Source organism: Hypanus sabinus, chromosome 4 (genome assembly GCF_030144855.1).
Source record: "Hypanus sabinus isolate sHypSab1 chromosome 4, sHypSab1.hap1, whole genome shotgun sequence".
Classification (NCBI taxonomy): domain Eukaryota; kingdom Metazoa; phylum Chordata; class Chondrichthyes; order Myliobatiformes; family Dasyatidae; genus Hypanus; species Hypanus sabinus.
In genome coordinates, this window is record NC_082709.1 from 151,718,463 (window position 1) to 151,745,636 (window position 27,174).

Genomic DNA, 27,174 nt, shown 5'->3' on the forward strand with positions numbered 1-27,174 from the left:
CTGCCGTGCTGGAGGACGGCCATGAGAGATATAGGCTTGCACGAGTAATACCGTGTTCATTATAAGTAAATATAACCTGTCGCTCAGCCGACATTTATAACATTTAATAAAATCTGAAATACTTTTGTTGGTGGGGTTTGCGATGTTTTCCCTGGGGTTAAAATCCTGTTGATGGCTGCATGGGGCACAGGCGGTGAACAGGACAGTTTGGCTCGGCTCGGGTCCTGAAGCAGCGGCGGGAAGATGGCGGCCCCCAGAGAGGAGCCGAGTTGCCAGGATTTCTCGGAATTTCAGGTGAGGAGGGAAGAGGGCAGGGTGTGAGTGAGAGAGGAGGTAATGAGGGAAGTGGCTCTACCGCGGGACCGAGAGCAGCATACACCAGTGACACTGGGGTTGATGGCCGCCGCGGTAGCGGCGTGCGCCCTTCACGGGACGGCGGCGGTTCCCGCGGGCTGAGCACCTTGTGGCGGCAGCAGTAGCTGAGCGCTCACCCCTTGCATTCGACCTTCGGACGGGTCGCTGGCAAAGGCCGAAGGTGGGGTGTGGGGGTCTGTAGAGAAATAAGTTATTCATATGTTTCAGGTCACTGACCTTACGTCCGATTCAGGAATAGTTAGAGATGTGTGTAAGTATGCAAACAAAAATCAAAGCTGCAAAAAACACAAAAAGGGAAATCTGAAATGAAATCACAAAATGTTGGCGATACTCTGAAGCCCGGACTGAAGATAACCTTTAGGTACTGACTGATTGTATCACGGCCTGGTATGGAAACACCAATGCCCAAGAACGGAAAAGCCTACAAAGTGGTGGATACAGCCCAGTCCATCACAGGTAAATGCCTCCTCACAGTTGAGCACACTTAAAGGAGGGCTGCCACAAGAAAGCAGTGTCCATCTTCAGTGACCACCACTACCCAGGCCATGCTCTGTTCTCGTTGCTCCCATTGGGAAGGAGATGCAGGAGCTTTAGATGCCTCATTACCAGGTTCAGGAAAAGTTGTACACAGCAACACCGGGCTCCTGAACCAGCGTGGTTAACTTCAAGTACCTCAGCTGTGAACTGATTCATTAACCAATGGACTCACTTTCAAGGACCCTATAACTCAAGTTGTCATTATTTGTTTATTTATTTTGCACTGGTTGCCTTTTGCACATTGGTTGTCAGTCTTTGTGTGTAATTTGTCTTTAATTGTATTTCTTTGTTCTGCTGTGAATACCTGCAATAAGTGAATCTTTGTGTAGTATACTGTGACATATATGTACTTTGGTAATAAAGTTACTTCGAAGTGCAGTATAGTGGACTCTGGTTATTTGGGACATATGAGGACCAGTACATTTTGGTCCAATTACGTGGCTGTCCCAATTAGCTGAAATTTCATGGAAATAGTTAAAAAGATTTGTAAAAGACAAACTGAGTAACAAATTATGTATTTCAATGAAATCAGAACAAATTAGATCACTATTAATACCACATTATGATAAAACTATGTAATAGTTCCTAATACTTATCAATGGAGGAATTTATGTGCATTGTGTTCTTTTGACTTAAAATCAGCACAGATACCTAGTGCAGATAATAGACTGCCTTCGCACAATGCTGTCAAAACAATCTTCCAAATTTTTGTTTCATTGTAACTTTAAAGATGATTGTTGATACCTTCAAATTCTTTGTAGTTCTTAACTTGTTGAAGTAAAATTGTTTAATTTTAACTCCTGCTGTCTCTGGCATCTCCAAGTCTGAATGCTTGAAACCGCAGTGAGCAAAACAGTTCTAAATTGTCTTACTGCTTATTTCTTGCCAACTATCAGTGACAAAAATTACTGCTTTTTGAAAACAATCATGCACAACTGACACTTTAAAACCGTTCACTCAAAGTACAGTGTAGAGTCTAAATGGCCACGCAAATGCATGCGGTTGCCATTAGTTAGAAATTGTTTGGCAACAGTCTCCTCCCCCAATTAAGCAGCATAGTGTCCCAAATAATAACCGATGGCCCAATTAGCAGACATCCACTCTACTCTGAACTTTGATTCTTGGGATGGCAGTAATTCTGTATGAGCTGTGATTAAGTCCAATAATTTTGTTTTCACTTCAGTTTAGAAGATTGAGAAAGGATCAAGTTGAAACTTACAAAGTTCTGATAGCAGTTTTGGACTGTGCATTTGGTTTCCCCAGTGTGGAGGCCATGTTTTAAGTATCGATTGTAGTGTGTCAAATAGAAAGAAAAAAAAGTTAGCTGTTTCACCTGCAATGAGTGTTTGGAGCCTTGGCTGACAAAATGTGGGACATTAAAGGACAGGTGTTGAATCTCTGCAATTTCAGTAGTAGTGATTGGTATAGCTGGTGATGGAAAAGTGAGTCTGCCTGTTCTGGAGAGCAGGGGAGTGTAGGGGAACATTTTGGCACTAGGTGCCAGAAGTTATAAGGTGACCTATTGAATGTGGAGGCTGCAAACATGGAAGGTGATAATAAGGAGGTCCCTATCGGTGTTCTGGTGTGATTGACAGTGAGAGCAGACGTGTAGGCAATGAGAGCTCTACTAATCACACTGGATGAGCAAAAAAAGGATTAATCGGAGGCATTATGTGGATGGAAACACCACAAGAACAGTTGTAATGGACAAACTGGGAGGAGAACAGAACATCGTGCTTGCAAGGAGCAGAGTGGGAGGAACTGTAGCCAGGATAACAGTGGGACTCCATGTGTTAGTAATGGCTACGAGATGTTAACCTGTCCTCTGAAACAGAGTAAAGTTATTGAAGGGAAGGGAAGAGTTGGAAGACAACCTAGTAAAGGTGAGGGCATGGTGGAAATTGATAGCAACAATGATGAAACTTTAGACTCTTTAGTGAGGTGGTGTGGCCAGGAAAGCCTGAAACCTCATTTTTCTCTCTCTAGCCTTTTTTAAACCAACTGTTGATACACATTCCACTGGCTACCGCTTGCTAGGTGTTAGCTGATTTGAAGTTTGCAGCAAAACCACATATTGTTGGCAACTGTTATTCTGACGCTTGTTCTGATCAACAAGGCAACATAGAGAAAATGAGTAAAGCATTGAGAAATAACCCTGACGTGCCGAAGTTGGGATGCTGAAATTAAAAAATAATGCCTATATGTAATAAAAGGTCATTAGTTTCTATGTTTGTATCATTGTAAAAAAAAATTAACGTCAAGCAAATCATATTATATGCTAGTTCTGTTGAGTTGCATTTTCAGTTTAATTTTTTAAATCCATTTTTTACTGTGTCAAGAACTCAGTATACCCATACAAGACCTCGTGCCTCCCAGTTCTGCATATCTGTTTGTTTCATTACTTAACAGTAATGTAATTGGATTTACTGACACAAATCAAGTAACATTGCATTGATCTGTAGTTTCTTTGGATGTATTGTGTCTTTAGAGAGATTACAAAACAATTAGAAAGAAAGCATAAGAGTTTTTAATATTGCCTGTGAACACAAATCTTACTACATCAGGTCAGATGTGATCATGAGTCACTTTTCATACAGAAAATGGAGTTCAAAGTGCTTTACTTTGGAATAAAGTGCAAACATGAAAATAAAAGACAAAAAAGTTAGTTAAATGCAAAGTTAAGTTGAGTCTGCATCCCTTATGATTTTAAGTATTGAGTTCCACATTTTAGGAGCATAGTTCAAAAAAGAGCCTGCCAATTATCTTTTGAGGGAGATTGTTTAAATTTAAGAAATATAACAGAAAAAGACCTGAGAGCCAGAGCAAGATTATAAAATGAAAATGATTGTGATGTGTTCTGGTCTTAGACCATTGAGAGTTTTAAAAACAAGTAAGAAAAGTGTAAAATCAATTCTAAAAGATACAGGAAGTCACAACAAAGTAGTTAGGATGGAAATGATATGCTCCCTCATTTAGATTTTATTTAAAATTCTAGCAGCAGTATTTTGAATGAGTTGAAGGTTAGAAACATAGAAACTCTACAGCATGATATAGGCCTTTTGGCCCACAAAGTTGTGCTGAACATGTCCTCACCTTAGAAATTACAATGCTTACCTATAGCCCTCTATTTTTCTGTTCCATGTACCTATCCAAAAGTCTCTTAAAAGACCCTATCATATCGGCCACCACCACTGTTGCCGGCAGCCCATTCCATGCACTCACCACTCTCTGCGTAAAAAACCTTACCCCTGGTATCTCCTCTGTACCTACTCCCCAGCACCTTAAACCTGTGTCCTCTTGTGGAAACCATTTCAGCCCTGGGAAAAAGCCTCTGACAAACCACACAATCGATGCCTCTCATCATCTTATACACCTCTATCAGGTCACCTCTCATCCTCCGTCGCTCCAAGGAGAAAAGGCTGAGTTCACTCAACTTATTCTCATAAGACATGCTCCCCAATCCAGGCAACATCCTTGTAAATCTTCTCTGCACCCTTTCTATGGCTTCCTGTAGTGAGGCGATTAGAATTGAGCACAGTACTCCAAGTGGGGTCTGACCAGGGTCCTATAGAGCTGCAACATTATCTCTCGGTTCTTAAATTCAATTCCTTGATTGATGAAGGCCAATACACCATACACCTTCTTAACCACAGAGTCAACCTGCGCGGCTGCTTTGGGTGTCTTATGGAGTCGGACCCCAAATCGCTGTGATCCTCCACACTGCCAAGAGACTTACCATTAATGGTATATTCTGCCATCATATTTGACCTACCAAAATGAACCACTTCACACTTATATGGGTTGAACTCCATCTGCCACTTCTCTGCCCAGTTTTGCATCCTATCGATGTCCGGCTGTAACCTCTGACAGACCTCCACACTATCCACAACACCTCCAACTTTTGTGTCATCAGCAAACTTTCTAACCCATCCCTCCACTTCCTCATCCAGGTCATTTATAAAAAATCACGAAGAGTATGGGTCCCAGAACAGATCCCTGAGGCACTCCACTGGTGACTGACCTCATGCAGAATATGACCCATCTACAACCACTCTTTGCCTTCTGTGGGAAAGCCAGGTCTGGATCCACAAAGCAAGGTCCCCATGGATCCCATGCCTCCTTACTTTCTCAATAAGCTTTGCATGGGGTACCTTATCCAATGCCTTGCTGAAATCCATATACACAACATCTACTGCTCTACCTTCATCAATGTGTTTAGTCACATCCTCAAAAAATTCAATCAGGCTCGTAAGGCACGACCTGCCCTTGACAAAGTCATGCTGACTATTCCTGATCATATTATGCCTCTCCAAATGTTCATAAATCCTGCCTCTGAGGATCTTCTCCATCAACTTACCAACCACTGAGGTAAGACTCACTGGTCTATAATTTCCTGGGCTATCTCTACTCTCTTTCTGGAATAAAGGAACAACATCCGCAACCCTCCAATCCTTCGGAACCTCTCCCATCCCCATTGATGATGCAAAGATCATCGCCAGAGGCTCAGCAATCTCCTCCCTCACCTCCCACAGTCGCCTGGGGTACATCTCGTCTGGTCCCAGTGAAGATTGTCAATAGATTGCTTTAGAAGGCTGGTAAAAAGTGCAAAGCAGTGATCTAGTCTACTCAATATAAAGGTGTGAAGTAGTTTCTCAGCATCATTGCTCTGTAATATTAAGTGTGGAAATGCTGCTGTGGTCACTTTCTTTATGTGGAATTTAAAATTCAAATGTGAATGGAGGCTAACACCCAGGCTTCTTACTTCTCTGACTTTGCAAGAGGAGCCAAGTTCCCAAGCTAACCAAGAAGTTTATCTCTTTTAGCTTTGGGACCAACAAAAATACTCAAATTGTTTCTTCATTTAGCTTTAGGAAATTATTGCTCAGCCATTTGTTGTTTGCAGCCACACTAAAAGTCAGAGAAGGTAGAGTATTATTATCAGGCTGTATCAGGATATACAATTGTGTGTCATCTGCATCAATGTGTAAACCAAATTTATGCTCTTTAATGATGTGTAACGGGAGCACGTTTAAGAAGAGTAAGGGACCAAGCCAGCTTCGCTGAGCAACACCAAACAGTACATCATATTTCTTAGAAAATTGGTCTCTGAGACAGACAAAAAAACTTCTCTCTAAGATATATGAGTGAAACCAGTTAAGGGCAGTACAAGAGAGTCCAACCCAGTCTCAAGGTGATTTAGAAGAATTAGAACTGAGGCCCTGTTGTTATCAGTGTTGAGTCTAAGGTTGGTGACAAATTTGGTAAAGGTTTGCTCTAAAACCTGACTGAAACTTTATTAGAATATTGTTCTCATTTAGAAAATTGTTGAGTTGGTTGAAAATAACTTTCTCAAGAATCTTGCCTAGGAAGGGAAGATCTGATATAGGCCTGTAGTTAGCTAGCACCTCAATATCAAGGTTTGGCTTTATAAGCTGGAGTTTTACAGTCACAATTTTTGAAGGCATCTGGAAAAACTCCAGTTTCAGAACCAGGTTTAATATCACCTGCGTATGTCGTGAAAATAGTTAACTTAGTAGCAGCAACAGTACAATACGATACATGATAATATAGAAAATGTAGCTAAGTAAATCAATTACCACAAGTGTATATATGTATATTAAGTAGTTAGATTAAAATTAGTGCAAAACAGAAATAATTTTTAAAAAGTGAGGGTATTCATGGGTTCAATGTTCATTTAGGAATCGAATGGCAGAGGGTAAGGAGCTGTTCCTGAGTTGCAGAGTGTGTGTCTTCTGTACCTCCTTCCTGATGGTAACAATGAGAAGAGGGCATGTCCTGGGTGATGGGGGTCCTTAACAATGGATGCCGGGAATGTTATTAATTTTTTTGTGTTGTAATGAAACCCAGTTTCCCTCGGCATCAACAAAGTATGTCTGTCTGTCTGTCTGTGGGAGGGACAGGGTCAAGCCAGCAAGTTTACTCTTCATTATAATATTACAATATTCTGAATTGGAAGTAGATGTAAATTTTGACCTAGTTGACATCTTTCTACGCGGTTGACTATAGAGGTTACCAGTATCTGTAGCTATATTGTGAAAAATATACAAAATATTGTGAATTCCTCACATTTTGTGGCAGATGCTTCTGAGTACATATCTTGGAAAAATGGGCTCTTCTTGCAAAGTGTATAGCAGCATTATAGGAGGCTAGTTCTTCCTTGAAAATATTACAGTGGACTTCTAGCCCAGTTTTCCTCCATTTTCTCTTAGCTTGTCTGCATGACCTCTTGAACTTGCGGACAGAATTGTTTAACCACGACAACGTTTCGTTCAGTGATTTCTTTTTAACCCTATGTGGGGTCAGCATGTTTAATATATTTGCAAAGGTACTGTTAAAAGAATCAACCATTTTATTTACTGAGCAGTTGGGGTCGCATGGGTCAGATAAACCAGCCAGCTCAGAGAATTAAAATTGCATCGCAGCATCAAGAAACCATTTTTTAAACTGCAGTTCTTTCATGGTCTTGGTTACAGACAGGAGGCATCAAAAAGCACACAAAAATTATAAGAGATACTGGTATCAGACATCGATAATATTTAATCTCTTTGTCATTACCGAGTCATGCATTTCCAAGTCAATGGCTGCACTCAGTGACCTGCTGGGAAGGATCTGCGTTATCTAGTGAGTTCCTCAGTTACCATAGTGTTCACATTTGAGAGATAATTAATATGAGTATTGAAATCACCAGAGATGAGAATCCAGTTGTAGTCAACTAGTGTTGAATTTAGGACAGCGATAAATGATAATGCAGATGACAGTATCTATACTACAAATTTTAAACATATGTACCTTAAAACTTGAAAAATCACTGACAGGCGGTAGATTGCAACTAAAATGCTCTTTGAACTCGGTGGCAATCTTGCCACTTCAGCCAATGGGCCTTGGTACACTGAAATTGTCATAGTTGGGGAGACACCATTCAGATAACTGGCTGTATTCATTTGGCTTTAAGCAGGTCTCAGTTAAGAACATAAAATTGAGGTCTGAAGAGGTAATAAAATAATTTAAGATAAAACTCTTACTTGAAAGGAATCTCAAATTTAGAAAAGCGAGCCTAAATTGAGTAGCCTGGTGTGGTGCAACACCATTTTGGTAGGATAGTTCAATCCAATGACAGTGGTCTGAATAGGATGGGTAACGTTTACAGATCTGGTGGGCAGTGAACAGGAAGTAGTGAAGAATTGATTGTAAATTGTCATACGCGTGGGCTTGCGAGAGTGCAATGGAATATGTTTGCAAATAGCGTCCGGGGGCCCAGATCTAGCCCTGCTTTTCCTTCATTGGACCATTTCATATTATTAACCATCAATGGTCAAAGACAACATTTCACTGACTATTTGATGATGACCATCTGCACTACAAAAAGACGCTCATGTTACCTAAAGGTCACTAGTTCCACATCCTACCGTCATTTATGTAAGGTGGAGGAAAAAGAAGATGGTGCACATTAGTGATGAGGTTTGGTGTTACTTTAATTGGTAGGCCTCTACCTGGAGTAACTATCAAACTAGTCACAACTTAGATATGATTTTTTTTCCTTAAACTATGTTCCTTGCAAAACCAGTCTTTCTAGCTCCAGATGCTTACATTAGTTCCACCTGCGTTATCCAATTAGGGCTCTACATGCTGTATCATCAGAACAGCACAGAATTTATCTTCACAAGTGTCCGATTCTGTGTTTTAAATGTGTATTCTTTGGTTACTCTAAGCAGGCCACTGGAAATTATTTATCATTTTTTTATTTCACCAAGCTTATTTTGACTCTCTCTCCCCCTCTCTGTCCCTCCCTCCATTTTCTAAATGTTCAAAGAACAATCCTAACATTTTTAGTCTATGTAATTCTAATCTTTCATCTTTGGTACCATTCTATACCATGCACCTTCCCGAAGACCTTGTCATCTTTCCTCAGTTATGATGCCCAGTGTTGCAGATACTCCAATGAGGTCATCATTTCTCTATTAGTTACTGATGCATTTTGGGACTGGTGGATCATGACAGGTTGTTACATACAGTTGCAAGTTAACTCTTTGCAGTTATCTGGTTTCCTGCATTAATTACTCAAAATGTTGTCTGATCTTCATCTAAATCACAATAATAGACAAATACAATCTGCTTAAATTAATAAAACACAAACAATTATACTTCTCATCAATACAGAGTGCACCATTTAAGCAATCACAGTCTAAGGTCTAAAAAGTATGTGAACCTCTGGGGTAATGCATTCTACAAAAGCTGTTTGGTGTCAGATGTCCCAATCAATGAGATGAGATTGGAGGTGTGGGTTGTAGAGGTGCCCTGCCCTATAAACAAGACACACAAAGTCAGGTTACTGACTGAGCCTGCTCTTTTCAAAAAAATATCCGTCTATGTGGATCATTCCTCGATCAAAACAACTTTCAGAGAACCTTAGAAGAATCGTAGAGATACATGAAGCTGGAAAAGGCTACAAAGCATTTTTAAAGATTTGTGTTTTCATTAGTCCATGGGAAGAGAAATTGTTTACAAATGAAGGAAATTCAGTACTGTTGCTACTCTCCCTAGGAGTGGAAGTCCTGTAAAGATCACACCAAAGAGCACAACATAAGATGCTGAAGGAGGTGAAAAAGAACCCAAGGAACAAGACCTGCAGAAATCTCCAGAACTTGCTAAAGTCTCTGTTCGTGTGTCCACTATAAGAAAAACACTGAACAAGAATGGTGTTCATAGAAAGATACCACTGAGGAAACCACTTCAAGTCAAGTCAAGTCAAGTCACTTTTATTGTCATTTCGACAATAACTGCTGGTACAGTACATAGTAAAAATGAGACGATGTTTTTCAGGACCATGGTGTTACATGACAGTACAAAAACTAGACTGAACAACGTAAAAAAAAACTACAGAGAAAGCTACACTAGACTACAGACCTACACAGGACTGCATAAAGTGCACAAAAACAGTGCAGGGATTACAATAAATAATAAACAGGACGATAGGGCAAGGTGTTGATCCAGGCTTCGGGTATTGAGGAGTCTGATAGCTTGGGGGAAGAAACTGTTACATAGTCTGGTCGTGAGAGCCCGAATGCTTTGGAGCCTTTTCCCAGACAGCAGGAGGGAGAAGAGTTTGTATGAGGGGTACATGGGGTCCTTCATAATGCTGTTTCCTTTGTGGATGCAGCGTGCAATGTAAATGTCCGTGATGGCGGGAAGAGAGACCCTGATGATCTTCTCTCCTAAAAAATCATTGATGCACATCTCAGGTTGCAAAAGACCACCTAATTGTTCCACAGTGCTTCAGGGACATTGTTCTGTGGACAGATGAGACAAAAGTTGAACTTTTAGGCAGAAATGCACATTGCTGTGTTTGGAGGAAAAAGGGCACTGCACACCAGCATGAAAACCTCATCCCAAATGTAAAACATGATGGAAAGAGCATCACGGTTTGAGGCTTTGTTGCCTCAGGGCCTGGACAACTTACAATCGTTGAAGGAACAATGATTTCAAAATTAAATCAAGACATTTTACAGGAGAATATCAGGGTGGTGGTCTGTCACCTGAAGCTTAATAGAAGTTGCATGATGCAGCAAGGCAATGCTCCAAAACACAAGAGCAAAAATGGTTTAAAAAGAAGAAAATTTATGATTTGGAATGGTCAAGTCAGAGTCCAGACCTTAACCCAATTGAGATGCTGTGGCATGACCTGAAGAGGTCTGTTCACACAAGGTATCCCAGAAATATTGATGAACTGAAACAGTTTTGCATGGAGGAATGATCTAAAATTTCTCTTTGCTGTTGTGCAAGTCTGATCAGCAGCTACAGGAAACATTTGGTAAGGTTATTGCTGCCAAAGGAGGTTCTTAAATACAAAAGTTATTCAATACAACTTATTAAATTCAAAGGTTTGCATACTTTTTCCAACCTGGACTGTAAATGATTGAATAATGTGTTCAATAAAGATGTGCAAAGTACAGTTCTTTGTGTGTTGTTAGTTTAGGCAGATTGTGTTTGTCTATTATTGTGATTTTGGAAACATAGAAAACCTGCGGCACAATACAGGCCCTTCGGCCCACAAAGCTGTACTGAATGTGTCCTACTATAGAAATTATCTAGAGATACCCATAGCCCTCTATTTTTCTAAGCTCCATGTACCTATCCAGGAGTCTCTTTAAAGACCCTATTGTATCCGCCTCCACCACTGTTGCTGGCAGCCCATTCCACACACTCACCGCTCTCTGTGTAAAAAAAAAAACTTAACCCGACATCTCCTCTGTATGTACTTCCAAGCACCTTAAAACTGTGCCCTCTCATGTTAGTCATTTCAGCCCTGGGAGAAAGCCTCAGACTATCCACACGATCAATTCCTCTCACTTAGTTGATGATCAGGCCACATTTTATGGGTAAGTAATGCAGAAAACCAGGTAATTGCAAAGGGTTCACAAACTTTTTCTTGCAATTATTGGTGCTTGAACTCCATTTAACCATTTTGTTTTCTATCTCAATAATAGGAAATATTACGGGTGATGCGACAAATTGATGATAGGATAATCCATGAATTAAATACTAGTCTCCCTACAGCATCCTTTGCTGGGAAGATTGATGCAAGTGCAAGATGCGAAGAGCTTTACCATTCAGTAAGTAATGTTGCTTTTTACAGAGATTTTCCTGTTAGCATTTTCCTACTTGTGAGAGACTATCAATTCTCTCACACACCCTTGTGTTCACTCCTGTCATTCTGGGTTTCTGTTATTCTTTTGCTTGAAGATAAGGATATCAGTGGCCATTGTTGAATTTGACTGAGTGAGATCCACCTGACACTGTTGACAAATTCTGAGGAATTCGAGGTCATCCTGCGGTTTATAAATGAAGGGAGAAGTAATGCAATTATTTCAGAAGTGCTTTTAATTCAAATAATACGGCAATGGAATCAAAATGCCTATTACTCAACTACTGCAGGAACCCTTAATGTCTGCTAGCCTCCATTTTAGTACATTTTGTCTCACCCCCAATTTTTTCCCCTTTTCAGATGGGAGATCAAAGCTCTGATTGACTATCAGGCTGTACTAACCAGCTGTAGTTAATGATTTAGAATCATTAGTAGTTGATTCGTGGCACATGTGACTTCAGCTGAGATGTGTGGTTTGGATGTTTGTCTGAAATTCAAACTAAGTGTTTGATTTTTTTTTGAGTGTCTATTTTTGGGGATCCTCCAGGATGGTTCACTTGAGTTTCTTTTATTAGTTGATAAATGTCAGTTGATCTTTATGGTTGGTATTAATTGACATTTTTCTGCTTAGCAAATGCTATATATGAACTGGATCAAAGAAGTATAATTAAATTAAAATTTAGATATATAAGCTATCTGAATGATGCCGAGAAAGCTGGAAGACATGGCCCTTGTTTGTTATATTTTAATAGTGGTAAATCTGCGAATCATTTGACCTCATTGTAATTGCATTCAACTTCATTCCAGAAGGATATAAATCAGGCAATTAAGAAACAACTCTATATGTTTGCAGACTTTGGGTGAAAGAAGTTCAGATTAATTAAAATAATATTTTACCATGACAAGTTCATGGTTCATGACGTGGCAGAGTTGCTCATCATAGAGATACCTCCTATAAAAATTGGAAAGTTAGTGTCTGTGCTAGAGGAGCTGCACTTCTTCTGTGAATGTACTTTTATTTTGCAGTTACTGTAGGAGGAAGTTTGCATTGTCTGTACTTTAACAGGCCATCAAGATGGTCCAGGCCATACATAGTCATTCAATGACACTTTCTGTGGGTACAATCAATAACAAACCATTTCAGTTCAAATGAATGCTTGTTTATTGGCAGCCAACTTTTGTAAAATCCCACAATCAATCCAACATTTCTTCATGGATTTTGGGAAATCCGAATAAAGTCTCTCACATGAATGAGGAGGGACAGTTATGAAATTAGGAGTTATTATCACATCTAGTGTGGAAATATTGAGAGCCATTTCCCCTGCAAACTTATTGACTTAACATAAGATTCACCCAAAAAGTAATCCAAACAGAATTGAAAAAGAGTACATTAAGGAATATATGTAACGTGCAAGACTCACTTCAAAGCCAGATTTTAATTTTTAAAATACTCTAAAGTACTTATTCTCTATTTTAGTTTTTATATACTTATTTGTTTCTTTTAACTTTACTCTGGGTGATGAAACTAAGCTGTAAACCAGACCATTTTCTGTCATCTTTGTTGAATTTATTGATGCAACCATATAATAATTGCAAATTTTGTGTATTCTTGTTTCTCTTTTGTTTGTTTTAGTTAAAGGAAGCTCATGCCAGTAGAGAAAAAGCCATAAAGACCTGCATAAACCAGTCCTCCAGTATGGTGAACAAATTACGAGAAGAGAGGAATAAAGACAAGGATAATTTAACACTAATAAAACGACTCCGAAAAGAACAAACTAACGTAAGCTCCCCTCTAAGAAAATCTGTCAACATGCAGCACAAACTTAAAAGACATGGTACAGCTCTATTTTGTTGCTGAAGTAATGCTTGAGTTCATTATTCCAATGGTGCTATTAATTTGTAAGTAATGACTTTGCTCTGCTGCTCAAGTGTTCCAACAAGAAGTTCCTTCAATAATAATATTGTTCTGTTGGTAACGTTTGTAATTATTCTTAATCTGGCAAACTTTAGATTTTAATATTAATTTGAAAGAACCTCTAGATACTTTGCTGATAAAGGAATGGACTGAAGTTGCATTAAGGTTCACTGAGGTCCTCTTGCTCAATGTTTTAAAGCAAGCTGAGATAGATGCACAGCTGCCTGAGTGACTGTTCGGCTAAATGTTCCCACCATTATTGTAGATAAGTTGCTAGCAATTACAAGCATCTCTTTAAGGTTCAGATCGATAAAGGGAGTTCACATCTTAATCTTATTTCTGTTGAAAATTCTAAGTTTAGTGTTCAGTTTCATGTCATTTTTCAGTAATTACCAAAAATAAATCCAAAATATTTTTAAGTTGTAACTTTTAAGAAATCAAAACGGATAGCTTGGGTCGAGTGTGAAAACTGATGTTATATCAGTGCATTATCTGTAAGACAACTTCTACTTTGACAATCAGGATTTAATTCAGAATTTTATTCCATTTGTTTATTATCTTAATTTGATTTGTCATGGAGATGCAAGACCAGTGATTTGCAGATTGGCACACTGTTTTATGAAGCAGTGAACATGGTTACCTTTAGATCAAACACTACTGAAGATGCAGTGTATAATACCTGCACATAGTAATTGATTACTTGGATCTGACCCTGGGAGACCTGGTAGAGGAGGATATCTTGTACTTCTTCTCCAAACAAGAGACTTTATCTTGTCCAAGTGGATGAGGAGGATGCCATTTTGTTCTCCTGTCCACTTCTCCTGCAGTAGCAGTTGCTGCAGTTCTGCTGGCCTTTCGTTCTCCTTCCACTTCTCATAAAGATCACTATGCACAGTGTTGAGTACTTAGATCTGTTGCACAGTGCCCAATGCCGAGTAACCTTTTATTAAGCTGGTGATTCATATAATGATAGATTTTTTAAAAAAGTAAATCTAGGAATTGTGATGCATGATTGATTTGCATCTAGTAACTGGAGCGTAAGCTGCATGACTACTTTGCGCCACCAACTCAATGTGATATTAATATGTGTACTGCCAGTACTAATTTTGTTTCTTGTCCTTTGGTGGGATCCAAAGCCATCCTGCAGATATTCGCAAAGGAATCTGATCTGGGAAATTGAGGCATGCCATGAGAGGAAATAATCTCCAGTATATCAATAAATATTGATGAAGGGAGTGCGGTGGATGTTGTAAATACAGATTTTCACAAGGTGTTTAACAAACTTGTAGATGAAAACTGGTTAGCAAAATTGAAATGTGTAAAATGAAATAGCAGTGTGGGTCTGGAAAGTTAACTCATGATAGAAAGCAGGGTGTTGGATACCTTTCAGACATGTAGGGCAACAGACAGTAGTGTTCCCCAGGAGTCATCGTTGGCCCACTGCTTTTTACAAATTTTAATGATATAAATGTTATTTAATGGAACAAACTGTCAAGATTAATGTTTGGCATCAAATATGGTAAACAGAATTAAAACACAAAAACTGGGCAGTCAAGTAGTATGTAAAATAAATGTGAATTTTCACAGTAAATGAGGAAGTCGATAAACTCGAAGTCAGGAGGAAACCTGGGATTCAGAAATGATAACAAGTAGTACAAAATTAGAATATTAACTCAAGCAAGTTGTTGTGAATTGAAAATAGTAGAGATGGTTTGTATTTCAAAGAAGCATTATAAGCTGCAGTTGGTGCAATAGTTCTTCTGCAAGCTTCAGCTCCATTGAAGCATCAAACATAGTTTCAGAAACTGTATTTTAAGCAAATGAGCACAATGAAATGAGATTGTTGACAGTAAAAGGATCATCTGTAGTTCAATAGTGACAGTTTACAAGTTGTTTGTATGTGATTGATAATCCTAACTGTTATAAGATGCTCCATTAATGTTTATATTTTTGGTAAACATCACTGGACTGGATCAGAAATTTTTACTTCCCTCCTCATTTGTAGCTTCAACACAACCCAAGTTGAGATTATAATAAAAAAAAAGACTTTTCAGGTTTTTTTCGAGAAAAGTTTAAAAAGAATAAAAAGTTAGTGTTATTTCCATTGTTTTGATTAGATTGGGAACTTTGTTGTTTTCTGTGATCATATTGTAAGCTGTTCTTAATTGTTGACTATTAACTAGAAAGGAATAGGTAGAGGGAAGAGGTTCTATGAAAAATTCAGCAAATCTGTCGATGAATGCTTTTTCAGTATGTGAACACTTGACAGCTTCTGTATTATTTATTACAGTTAAAATGTGCTGTAAATATTAATATTCACTCCAAATGTTCTGTTCTTTTTTCTTTGTTTCAGTTGAAACTAATGCAGTCTGAATTAAATGTTGAAGAGGTTATCAATGACAGAAGTTGGAAGGTAGAAACTGTTTCTTTTTATGCACGTATTAGAGAACAAGATTTATGAAATACCATGAATAATAGGAGTAGAATTAGGCCATTCAACCCATCAAGTCTACTCATGTCTGGTTTACTATTCCTCTCAACCACAATCTCTTGCCTTCTCCCCGTAACCATTGTCACTCTGACTTATCAAGAACCTATCAACTTCCATTTTAAATATACCCAATGACTTGGCCTCCATGACCATCTGAGTCAATGAAATCCATAAGACATAGGAGCAGAATTAAACCATTTAGCCTGGGTCTGCTCCACCGTTCAATCATGGCTGATCCTTTTTTCCCTCCTGTGTCCCACTCCCCAGTCTTCTCCCCTTAACCTTGGATGCTGTGTCAAATCAAGAACCTATCAAGCTCACCCTTAAATACACCCAATGACCCAGCCTCCAAAGCTGTCTGTGGTAATAAATTCCACAAATTCACCATCCTCTAGCTAAGGAAATTTCTCTTCATCTGTTTTAGATGGGTGCCCATCTATCCTGAGGTTGTGCCCTCTTGTCCTAGACTCTCCCACAATGGGAAACATCCTTTCCATATCTACTCTGTCCAGGCCTTTCAACATTTAAAAGGTTTCAATTAGATCTCCTATCCTTCTAAATTCCAGTGAGTACAGACTCAGAGCTATCAAATGTTCCTCGTATGATAACCCTTACATTCCCCGAATCATCTTTGTGAACCTCTTCTGGACCCTCTCCAATGCCGGCACAACTTTTCTTAGATGACAAGCTCAAAACTGTTCACAGTACTCAAGGTGGGGCCTCACCAGTGTCTTATAAAACCTCAGTATCACATCCTTGCTCTTGTATTCTGGACCTCCTGAAATGAATGCTAACATTGAATTTACCTTCCTCACTACCAGCTCAACCTTCAAGTTAAGCTTTAGGTTGTTCTGCACAAAGGCTCCCAAGTCCATTTGCATGACAGATTTTTGGATTTTCTTCCCATTTAGAAAATAGTCTACACATTTAATTCTTCTACCAAAGTGCATCCAACATTGTATTTCATTTGTCACTTTCTTGCCCATTTTCCTAATCTGTTCCTTCTGCAGCCTTCCTGTTTCCTCAACGCTATCTGCCCCTCCACCAATCTTCATATCACCCCCAAACTTGGCAACAAAGTCATCGTCTAAATTATAGATATACAGCATAAAAAGAAGTGGTTCCAACACCAACCCCTGCAGAACACCACTAGCCACTGGCAGCCAACCACTAAAGGATCCTTTTGTTTCCACTTACTGCCTCCTACCTATCAGCCAATGCTCTAACCATGCCAGTAACTTTGCTGTAATATAGGCCCTTAACTTGGAAGGCAGCCTCATGTGTGGCACCTTGTCAGAGGCTTTCTTTAAGCCCGAATAGACAACACCTACTGCATCCCCTTTATCTATCCTACTTGTAATCTCCTCGAAGAATTCCAACAGGTTTGACGGGCAAGATTTTTCCTTAAGGAAACCGTGCTGACTTTATCTTATCTTGTCTTGCACTAATTTTCCATTTGAGTATTTCTTTGTTTTTGCAATACATCTGTCCTGCACCTTCCTCATTTTTCCGGAAACTCACACTGCTGCTGCTCTGCTGTCATCTCTGCCAGCATCTCCTTCCGATTTACTTTGGCCAATTCCTCTCTCAGACCTCTGTAATTTCCTTTACTCCACTGAAATACTGCTACATCAGACTTTACTTTCTCCCTTTCACATTTCTAGTTGAACTCAACCATATTGTGATCACTCTCCTAAGGATTCTTTTACCTTAAGCTTGCTAATCACCTTCGGTTCATTATATAATGCGGAATCCAATGCAGCTGATCCCCTAGTAGGCTCAATGACAAATTGCTCTAAAAATGTATTTCATTGGCATTCATCACACTCACTCTCTTGAGATCCATTACCAACCTGACTTTCCCAACTGACTTGCATGTTGAAATTACTCATGACTCGTTGCCCTTTTTCCATTTTAATCTGTGTGTTTCACATCCCAGCTACTGTTGGGAGGCCTGTATATAACTGCCATCAGGGTGATTTTTACCCTTCCAGTTTTGTAACAAGGATTCAACATCTTCTGATCCTGTGTCACATCTTTCTACTGATTTGATGCCACCCCCTCTGCCAACCTTCCTATCCCTCCAATGCAATGTGTCAACTGGGACATTCAGCTCCTAACTACAGCCATCCTTCAGCCACACTTCATTGATGGCCACAACATCATACCTGACAATCTGTAAAAGTGCAACAAGATCATCCATCTTACTTCTTGTACTTTGCACATTGAGGTAGAACACTTTGTGTGCTGAATTTGCTACCCTTTGTGATTCTGCAACACTAATGCACTGATACTCACCCTGCTGGTTGCAATTACATCCTATCACCTGCCTGCCCTTCCTGACAATCTGACTGCACATTATCTTTGCTTTTTTACCATCCATCCTATCCTGAGTCTCTTCACTCCAGTTTCCTCCAAATTAGTTTAAACTCTCCCCCACAGCTCTAACAAACCTGCCTGCAAGAATATTGGTCCCCCTTGGATTCAGGTGCAGCCCATCACTTTTGAACAGGTCATACCTCCCCCAGAAGAGGTTCCAAGGATCGAAGAACCAGAAGCCTTCCCTCTGCACCAGCTTCTCAGCCACACATTTACTTGCAAAATCATCCTGTTTCTATCCTCACTGGCATGTGGCACAGACAGTAATCCAGAAATTACTACCCTGGAGGTCCTGCTTCTCAGCTTTCTACCTAGCTCTCTAAATTCTCTTTTCAGGACCTCCTTGCTTTTCCTTCCTATGGCATTGTTACCAATGAGTACCAAGACATCTGGCTGCTCTCCCTCCCTCTCCAAAATGCTGTGGATGCAAACTGAGACATCCCTGACCAGGGCACCTGGGAGGCAACATACCATCCGAGTGTCCCATTCACATCCGTAGAATCTCCTGTCTGTTCCCCTCACTGTTGAGTCCCCTATCTCTACTGCTTCCTTCTCTCTCTTCCCCTTCTGTTCCACAGACCCATGCTCAGTGCCAGTAACCTGACCCCTGTGGCATTCCCCTGGGTCATGTACGAGTTCCGTTCCTGAGACTGTCTTTAAGACAGATTTGTACGTAAGTCGGAACAAGTGCATCCGGTATTATTTAGCGTTAGTTAGTCAAACATTTGTCTTAGTATATAGTATATATTTTACCTTTCTGTGCATATAAAACACTTAAGAAACGTATGTATTCCAATAATTAAACCACTGCTTTGCTTAGTAATAATTGTAGCTTTCATCGGGGCAGGGTCTTTCACATGCTCCATTATTCTCACTTTATCCATTATCCTTTAAAATTGTTCTGATCGTTGACTGACTATAGCCCAACGCTTTTCCAATGACCGATGGCGTTTCACCTCTTTCCAAATGCTTTATTATTTCCACTTTAAATTCAATCGCGATCGCTTCCCGTCAATGGATCAGAAACATTGCAGGTAGCGAGTTCCGAGCTCCGCCGGCTGGATCCGAAGGACCACCGACTGAATTCCGCGGGGATGCACTGAGACAGGTTAAATGGGACAGGTGGGGGCAGTGCTGGGTTTGGGTATTTGATCCCTCACAATATTCTGCGTGGGAATTTAAACTGGAGGTGGCAGTGTTTTTTTTACGATGTCGAGTTGCGAGCTCGACACTAACCCAGCACGGGAGCGGTCTGTCACCAGACTGAACTCGGGAACCTCCGTTCTCCAGCCTGGCACTGACCTCACTGCGCCTCCAGCCGACCTGAACAGGGGGGGTTGGGGTGGAGGGGTTGTGGCGGCGTCAGAGTGAATCTTACTAAGAAAAATTTAAGCCAAATACAAAGCTAAACACTCAACACAGTGTCAACAGCAACAACTTAAAATGGTGGATGACATCACGATCCGACTTAAAATGGCAGACGGCGTTCTCCTTCCTTGGTTCGTAAGTACGAGTTGTCCATAAGTCGGACGTTCATAACTCGGGGACTACCTGCACTTACTATTGAGAGGAAGGGCCACAGTGATGCTCTGCGCTAACTGCCCATTCACGTTTCCATTCCTTGTAACAGTCACCCAGCCACTCGCCTCCTGCAGCTTGGGGGTGACTACCTCCCTGTAACTCTGATCAATAATCTCCTCACTCTCCTGTAAAAGCTGAAAGTCATTCAGCTGCTGTTTCAGATCCCTAACATAATCTTCAAGAAGCTGCAGCAGGATGCACTTCACACAAATGTAGTTCTCTGGAAGATCTGGCATTTAAGAACACACAATAGCCATTTACTACACTAGGTACAGTAAGAGCAAAAAAAGAGAGCCTTAACAGAACCTTACCCACAGCCAACACCTCTTTTGTGCTGAAGCCTCCTTTGAGCTAAAGCCTGACACTCTTACTCTCACCACTGGCCTACTCACAGCAATGGCCGCCTCGCTTGTCCCTTCTGTACTTTTAAACAAGTGTTGCCGACTTGGGAGAGGCCTCATTGCTATGGCCTGCTCCCCTTGCTGAATGGACCTGAAAGCCTTTTTAAACAATGATACAGATTCACAGCCCTCAGGCTAAAGAAATTCCTCTTCATCTCTAATCTAAATAGACATCCTTCTATTCTGAGGCTGTGCCTTTGATCCTAGAGTCTGCGACTATATGAACATGCTCTCCACGTCTACTGTATCCAGGCTGTTGTTTGGTGGAATATGGGCGATCTTGTACACAAATTTCAGAAACTGCAGCAAGCAATGAGCAAGTCAAATAAAAAATTGAGGATTTGTGTGCCAGGGTAAAGGTATCTTCATCTATGCAGGGCACTGATGAAGCTACAATTGGAATGTTGCGCACTGCTTTGGTCTACAGTCTATGAAAGAAGAGATCTGTGGTAGAAAGCAGAAAAGACATGACAGTGGTCAACGGGACTTATTCTATCTGGAGATATGTAAGTTGTCATGTTCCGCAGGAATCTGTACTGGAATCAATGCTTATGACATGAAATTGTAGGGGCATGGATTAGTAAGTTTGTAGAAAATATGAAGATTGTTGGTGCTGTGAATAGCATAGAAGAATGGCAAATGTTACAGTGAGATATGGATCATAGTAATATAAACAATATGAATCATATTACAGATATGGGTGGAGAAATGGCTGATGGAATTTAACCTGGTGAAATGTGAAGTGTTACACTTTGGAAGATTACATGTAAGAGGAGGAGAATACACGTTAATAGCAAGAACGTGCAGAGGGGTCCTGGTGTCCAAGCCAATACCTCCCTGAAATTGGCTACATGGATTGATAGGGTGGTAAAGAGGGCAGATGGCATGCTTGCTTTTATTAGTGTAGTAACTGAGTTCAAGAGTCAGGAAGTTATGTTGCAGCTTTATAAAACTCCAGTTAGGCTGCATCTGGAGTATTGCATTCATTTCAGGTTGTCCCACTACAGGAAGAATGTCAAGACTTTGCAGGTTTACCAGGATGCTGCCTAGATTACTGTAAGGAGAGGTTGGACAAACTGGAGTTGTTTTCTCTGGAGCAGGGAGCCTGAGGATAGATCAGATAGAGGTTTATAAGATTTTGAGATGCATAGACAAACAGCTTAGTATCTCTTTTGAAATAGTTGAAATGTCAGCTGCTTGGGGGCAGCTACTTAAGGTGATACAGGATAAGTTCAAAGGAGAGGTGTGAGCAAGTTTCTTTTTTACATGGAGTGGTGAGTGCCTGAAACGCACTGCCTCGGATGGTGGTGGGCGAGAGTACAATAGAGATGTTGAAGAGGCTTTTAGACTGGCACGTGACTGCAGAAAATGGGATGGTGTGGTCTATATGGAGTGTTGAGAATCCAGGGTCACATTCTCCGAATGAGTCAGACATTAGGATCTAAGGTGAGAAGTGCAGTAAACCTTGGAAATCCATTACCCAGGGAAACCGTGGTGGCTTAGCATATTTACCATAAGATTTTTTTTTGATATGAAAGGGATCAAGAGCTTAGGGAGTTTATATGGAAGCAGGTGACAAGGTACCAGATTAGGGATGAATTTGATAACGACAGAGTACCAATGATTAGCTAAGTGACTCACTTTTGCAATTGCTTATGGTTTTACCTGGGGTATTCAGTGAACCAGCAATAATGAATTGATGGCGTATTTCTGAGTCAGGATAACCCTCAAATGATGCTGTGTCTGCTCTTAACCTTAATGGTTCTAAAACCTGGAGCTGTTAAGATGCATCTTACCTTAACTACACTGCTTCAGTTGTGGTTGGAATCAATCCTGAGTTTAATGATAAATACATCAATCAAATTAATACCTTTGCCATGGGTTGTATTAAATTTTCTAAATATTGCTTTATCTCTTGACTTGAGCCTGATGAAGTTGTTTATACAGATGGGAGGAGAGCCTGTCATTGTAGAATGCTTAGTCTTTCCCTTGGTTGTAATGTAGTATTGGTAATGGTAAGTCCATTCGAGCAGTAGCAGTGATTGAAGCCTAATGTGTCCACAGTCCATCCGGGCTACCCTAACTGCATGTTCACGGTATGGCATTTGTTCCTTATCGTCTGTGACCACATGTTTGGATATTCAGCCTGTGCTTTCTGTGCTTTTGAGTAGTGTAGACAAATACTTCCAAATCATCAGTACAAGATCCACTCCTCACCTTTATGACAAAGGCTCAGACATTCTGAAGTAGCTGAGCCATGCTTTGCCTCTCACAGGGAATAATCATCTTGTTGTTATCGAATTACTCTAGTCTTCCATTTAACAGTTCATCCAATTTTGTAATTCCTCAAGAGCTTGTACTTTGAGTTGATGTATTTTTCTTGATTATGGTGCATGATCTAGCCAGATTGAATCCACTTCTACTCTGCTTTTATATAGGATATACAAGTTGCTTGACAGTAGGGAGCAGCAGAGGGTGGAAGTTTGGTTTTTGGACTAGAGCCCTGTGACTAGCAGTTTTCCCCAGGGCTCAGTGTTAAGCCCATTCCTATGTGTCATCTATATTACACCAATGACTTGGATGAAGTGTACAATGCCTAGTTCATAAGTTCGCAAATACTAAAATAGTTATTGTAAGACAGTTGTCAGGATACAAAGAGGGATTTTAATCAGATAGGGAAAAAGGCTGAGGAAAGGAAAATGTGGATGATTGCAAGGTGTTGCATTTTGGGAGGACAACTGAGCTTAGGACTTTCACATTGAATGGCAGGACCCTGGGGTGCATGGTAGGATAGAGGAACCTAGGAGGACAAATACATCCTTTCCTGAAAGTAGGGTCACAAAAGCAGCTTTTGGCATGCTGGGCTTCGTCAGCTGTGGCACTGAGCATAGGAGTCTGGATGTTATGTTATAGTTATTGATGAGGCCACTTTTGGAATATTGCGTTGACGCTGCTATAGGGAAAAAATACAATTGAATTGGAAAGAGTGCAGAGGAGATTTACGAGGGTCTTCATGGAGTGTAGGAGAATGAGGGGCATAGGTAGGGCGAATATGCACAGCCTTTTTTCCCCAAGGTTGGCAAATCAGAAACTGGAGAAAAGGGGTTTAGGCTTAAAGGAATCTGAGGGGCCACCCAGAGGTTGGTCCATATGTGGAATGAATAGCTAGATGAATTTGTTGAGGCAGGGAACATTAACAAGATTTAAAGGATAATTGGAAAGGAAATCTTTCGAGGAATATGGGACAAGTCCAGATGAGGGTCTTTACTGGCCAATTGGACAAACGACCTGTTTCTGCGCTGTATGCTTTTGACATATTCCGCTCAAAATTTTGGGCCTGGAGGCAGATTTTTCCCCATCATTTTACTCTCCTCTCACCTCTCTCAATCTCCAACGTTACTCAACTAGCTACCTCAAACTGAACTGAACTCTTTTCATCATCGTAAGACTGTATCCATTCACCCCTAGGTTTGAAAGAGCCTAGTTTTGTTCCTAATTCCACACTTATTCCACAGCTGGTTTTAAACTGGTAAAGAACAGGACATAAAATGTGTTTCTCAGTTCAAGACAAAGTCACGCTGATCAAAGCTTTTATGTGATGTATTAAACAATCTTTGACCTGCAGTTGGAATTGAGGATTAAAGCAAAGTACAATATCAGGAATTGATTTTTTTTTTCTTTAAACTTTACAAAGGTCTTCAAGGAACGCTGCAGAATTCATTACAAGCCTTCAAACAACCTGTGAACCTGAAGCATTGAAGACAGGCCAGACTCTGCCTACCCATGGCTTGAAAAGAATGAATTAAATTGATGTTATTCAGGTTAAAGCACAGTGGACCATCACAGGGACCGATTATGGGTATAAGCCAAGAGTTGTTAGGACAGGCCTTTTATCATTGAGAGAAAAGTGTAGTTCTGGTAATTACCTAAGCCAGCCTGTAAAATTGGTTTTCACCAATTTCTTATGCTGCAAGCTTTTCAAAAAAATCACTTTGAATATCATACGAAATCTTTCATAATTTTTTTTAAATTTCATAATGGAACAGTTCAGTTTATGCCAGGGAATATATCTGGAAATGTCTGTTTTTATTACATTGATTTTCCCATTTGTCCTGTGCATAATTACTGGACAGTATCGCAATTTTTCAAGATTACCTCACTTGGAATGAATAGTCAGGGCTTTAAGTTGAAAAAAATTGGATTTTTAAAGTGTTACCTATCAATTTCACTTGGTAACTTGAAATGCAAGTATTGATTCATCTCCCAATCAACATAGTGCATTTTGTTAGCTAAGTGTACAGAATAAAATCATGATTAAGCTATGCACATCGTAACAAATTTTGAAGACTAAATTGAGACATTAGATTTTGACAGACTATTCTCATCTGTGGTGTTCAGGCAAGGAATTAAGGCCAGTAACAGTTGTAAATTGCAGATTAACAACAGAGTTTATAAAATTAGAATCCTTTCCTCAGGCTCATCTTCATTTTGAAACTGAATTAGCATTTATCTTGTGCATTTATTCTGTATCCATTTTATAAAATTTTTAAAAAATGTGATTTCCATGTAAGATGGAACAAGATGAAAGGGCCTCACACCCCTTACTACAGGACTCAATTTCTACCATCTTTCAGTTTTCTTGCATGTTTAATGGGAGATGTACTCAAAGTGGCAAAGATACCAAAGTATTTATTTGGCCTTTCAGTTATTCCTGGCTTTTACCTTTTGTGTGCTATATAATGTACTCTCTCCATTAAATAAAAACACAATCTGGAAGTGGGGAATAAAGTAATTCTTCCCTTTGTTCCCACTGCACATAACCAAGTTGCCAAGAAGCTGCTTCCAACAAGTATTACCCTGTGGAATAAACAGATACAGGCAATGATACATGAAAAATAATCATTGAAATGGGTGAAGTGATATTGCTACTGTCTGCTTTTGTGTTTATATTCAAGAGGATTCTACTGAATCATAAATGTCATGAGTTCCATTATCTTTATGAAACGGAATACATTTTAAGATTTAAAAAGGTCTGTCTTTTCATATGTTGAAAGCTTGACATTCAGTTTTGTATAACATATAATTCATGTTCTTGAAATCACAATGAATGAAACAATACTTTATATCTAGAGTATGTCATATGTATTAATATCCACTGGTGCTTTTAAGCTTGGTGTAAGTATAGATAGTGTGAAATGTACTCCTTCGAAAGAGCTGGACCTCCCCTCATTAAAAGCAACAAAGAATTCTGTTTTTACTGATTATTTTAATGTCCAAGTTTATTAAAATTCCATTTTAATACTGTCAGAGCCTGCTGTGAAAGTTTGAACTCTTAGGAGCCATCTATTGCGGTACATTTTCCTCACTTGTCTTTGAAATTTTTCTCATTTTAATTGTACCTGGCATTTCAAAGTTTGAGCATGCAGTGGAATAGCTTGTGTATAGTAGACTGTACATGTATTTTTTACCTTAATGAACTGTACTAAATGTGCCAGTATAAATTTAGTATTGCCAAAGTTATTAACATCAAATGTAGCCTTCGAAGGGTTAAATGAAGGTCAAATTTGGCATAAACCCTATGTAGGTCTCTAAGCAGCAGAGAACAAGATTGCCCATATATTGGAAGAATTTTCCTAATCTACAAGACCCAACCTTACACACAAAAGGTAAAACCTGGGAACTTTACCTTTTTCACACAACAGAATTTTAGGATTAATTTTGAGAACTACTAGCTTTCTGCTAAAATTTACTAAATATTCATAGTGAATTCAAGTCCAACACTGTAGCAACACATACTTACCATCTCTTTAATGAGTAGCAGAAACAATTGGTCAGAGTGCAGAAGAATTGTTTCTTCCTCTCGAAGGTCTGACAAGTCTTTATTCAAATGAATAGTGATAATTGATAAATAAAACCGGATTTCCTAATGTATTGATTTAATGGTTGCAGTACTTGTTCAAGACCACTGATGTAATAAAATTAACAGATTCAAGCTTCCTGCACTTTGTGTTCCCCAACTGTAACATAGTGGCAAAAATGACATCTTTATTTGATAGTATTTTAAATCACTTGATATCTGGAAGTACTTAAGATTGTCAGAAGTTCTACAAAAGAGGCAAGATACTGACTGGAAGATGAAATAATAATTCTAATTGATTAGGAAGATGTCTTTTAAACACCAGGTTGAAAAGTCATTATTTCCATAATGTTGTATTAAAGCAATAAAATCCTTTGACAAGCAGTAGCAAGTGCATTTATTTCTTAAAGTAAACTGCAGAGTACAATAAAGTATACATAATCTCAACAAAAACAATTTAGTTCAAAAATTGTGCCCATTCATTTCATTACACAAATTAAATTCATCACAATAACCTTTGATTACAAAAATCTTTAATGTTAGTTCAAGGATGGTATACATAATCTTGAACCTCTGCAGTCTTCTCCCAACCAGGAAATATGGTTTATATGGCTAGAAGTTGATGCAAAATAAGTATGTCTCCAGTTTTGATAAAGCCAAAAGAGAGAAGCTTAAAAATATAAAACAAACTACTTTTGCACAAGCCTAGAGCACTGACAGCAAGATATTTTCTATTCAAAAATAATTTATTTCTTCATCCTCTGACTTGTTGTTCTGGATGCTCAGTATCTCCTTTGTACTTCCATGACAAGGAAGCTTTTCATATACTTTGACGTGAATGTAGTCAATGCCACCAACATGGATCTAACAAAATAAAATAAAATTGTTCAAGCTAGCATCTCAACCTATTGTACTAATAAGTCTTACTGGTACAATTAGTACAATAAAAAAGTCAAAAACTACGGCATTTATGGA

The 27,174-nt window shown here is 39.4% G+C and overlaps 2 protein-coding genes across 4 annotated transcripts in view; one reads left to right on the plus strand and one right to left on the minus strand.

Moving 5' to 3' along the window:
* The first annotated feature begins 47 nt into the window (after window positions 1–47).
* Window positions 48–26,583, plus strand: mix23 (mitochondrial matrix import factor 23). 2 transcript variants are annotated; one of them, XM_059968436.1, is made up of 5 exons: window positions 48–294; window positions 11,418–11,543; window positions 13,209–13,355; window positions 15,844–15,903; window positions 24,037–26,583. In XM_059968436.1, exons 1-5 carry the CDS (start codon window positions 244–246, stop codon window positions 24,085–24,087), a joined length of 435 nt encoding a protein of 144 aa, XP_059824419.1. In that variant the 5' UTR covers window positions 48–243; the 3' UTR covers window positions 24,088–26,583. The 2 variants fall into 2 exon arrangements, with proteins under 2 accessions (XP_059824419.1, XP_059824420.1); XM_059968437.1 differs by lacking the exon at window positions 48–294 and adding an exon at window positions 11,118–11,309.
* LOC132393334 (cystatin-B-like) overlaps window positions 26,573–27,174 on the minus strand; it is a 67,767-nt gene continuing 67,165 nt past the window's right edge. For both annotated transcript variants that reach the window (XM_059968439.1, XM_059968438.1), the window contains exon 3: window positions 26,573–27,063. In XM_059968439.1, coding sequence (XP_059824422.1) covers window positions 26,935–27,063 — 129 coding nt within the window. In that variant the 3' untranslated portion in view covers window positions 26,573–26,934. The remainder of the gene's footprint in view (window positions 27,064–27,174) is intronic.

What these genes read in the sequence shown, in the direction of transcription:
- mix23 (XM_059968436.1), top strand. Translation starts at nt 244, where the DNA reads ATGGCGGCCCCCAGAGAGGAGCCGAGTTGCCAGGATTTCTCGGAATTT. An exon ending in AGGATTTCTCGGAATTTCAG is followed by an intron (nt 295 to 11,417) that starts GTGAGGAGGGAA and finishes TCTCAATAATAG; the next exon opens with GAAATATTACGGGTGATGCG. An exon ending in GCGAAGAGCTTTACCATTCA is followed by an intron (nt 11,544 to 13,208) that starts GTAAGTAATGTT and finishes TGTTTGTTTTAG; the next exon opens with TTAAAGGAAGCTCATGCCAG.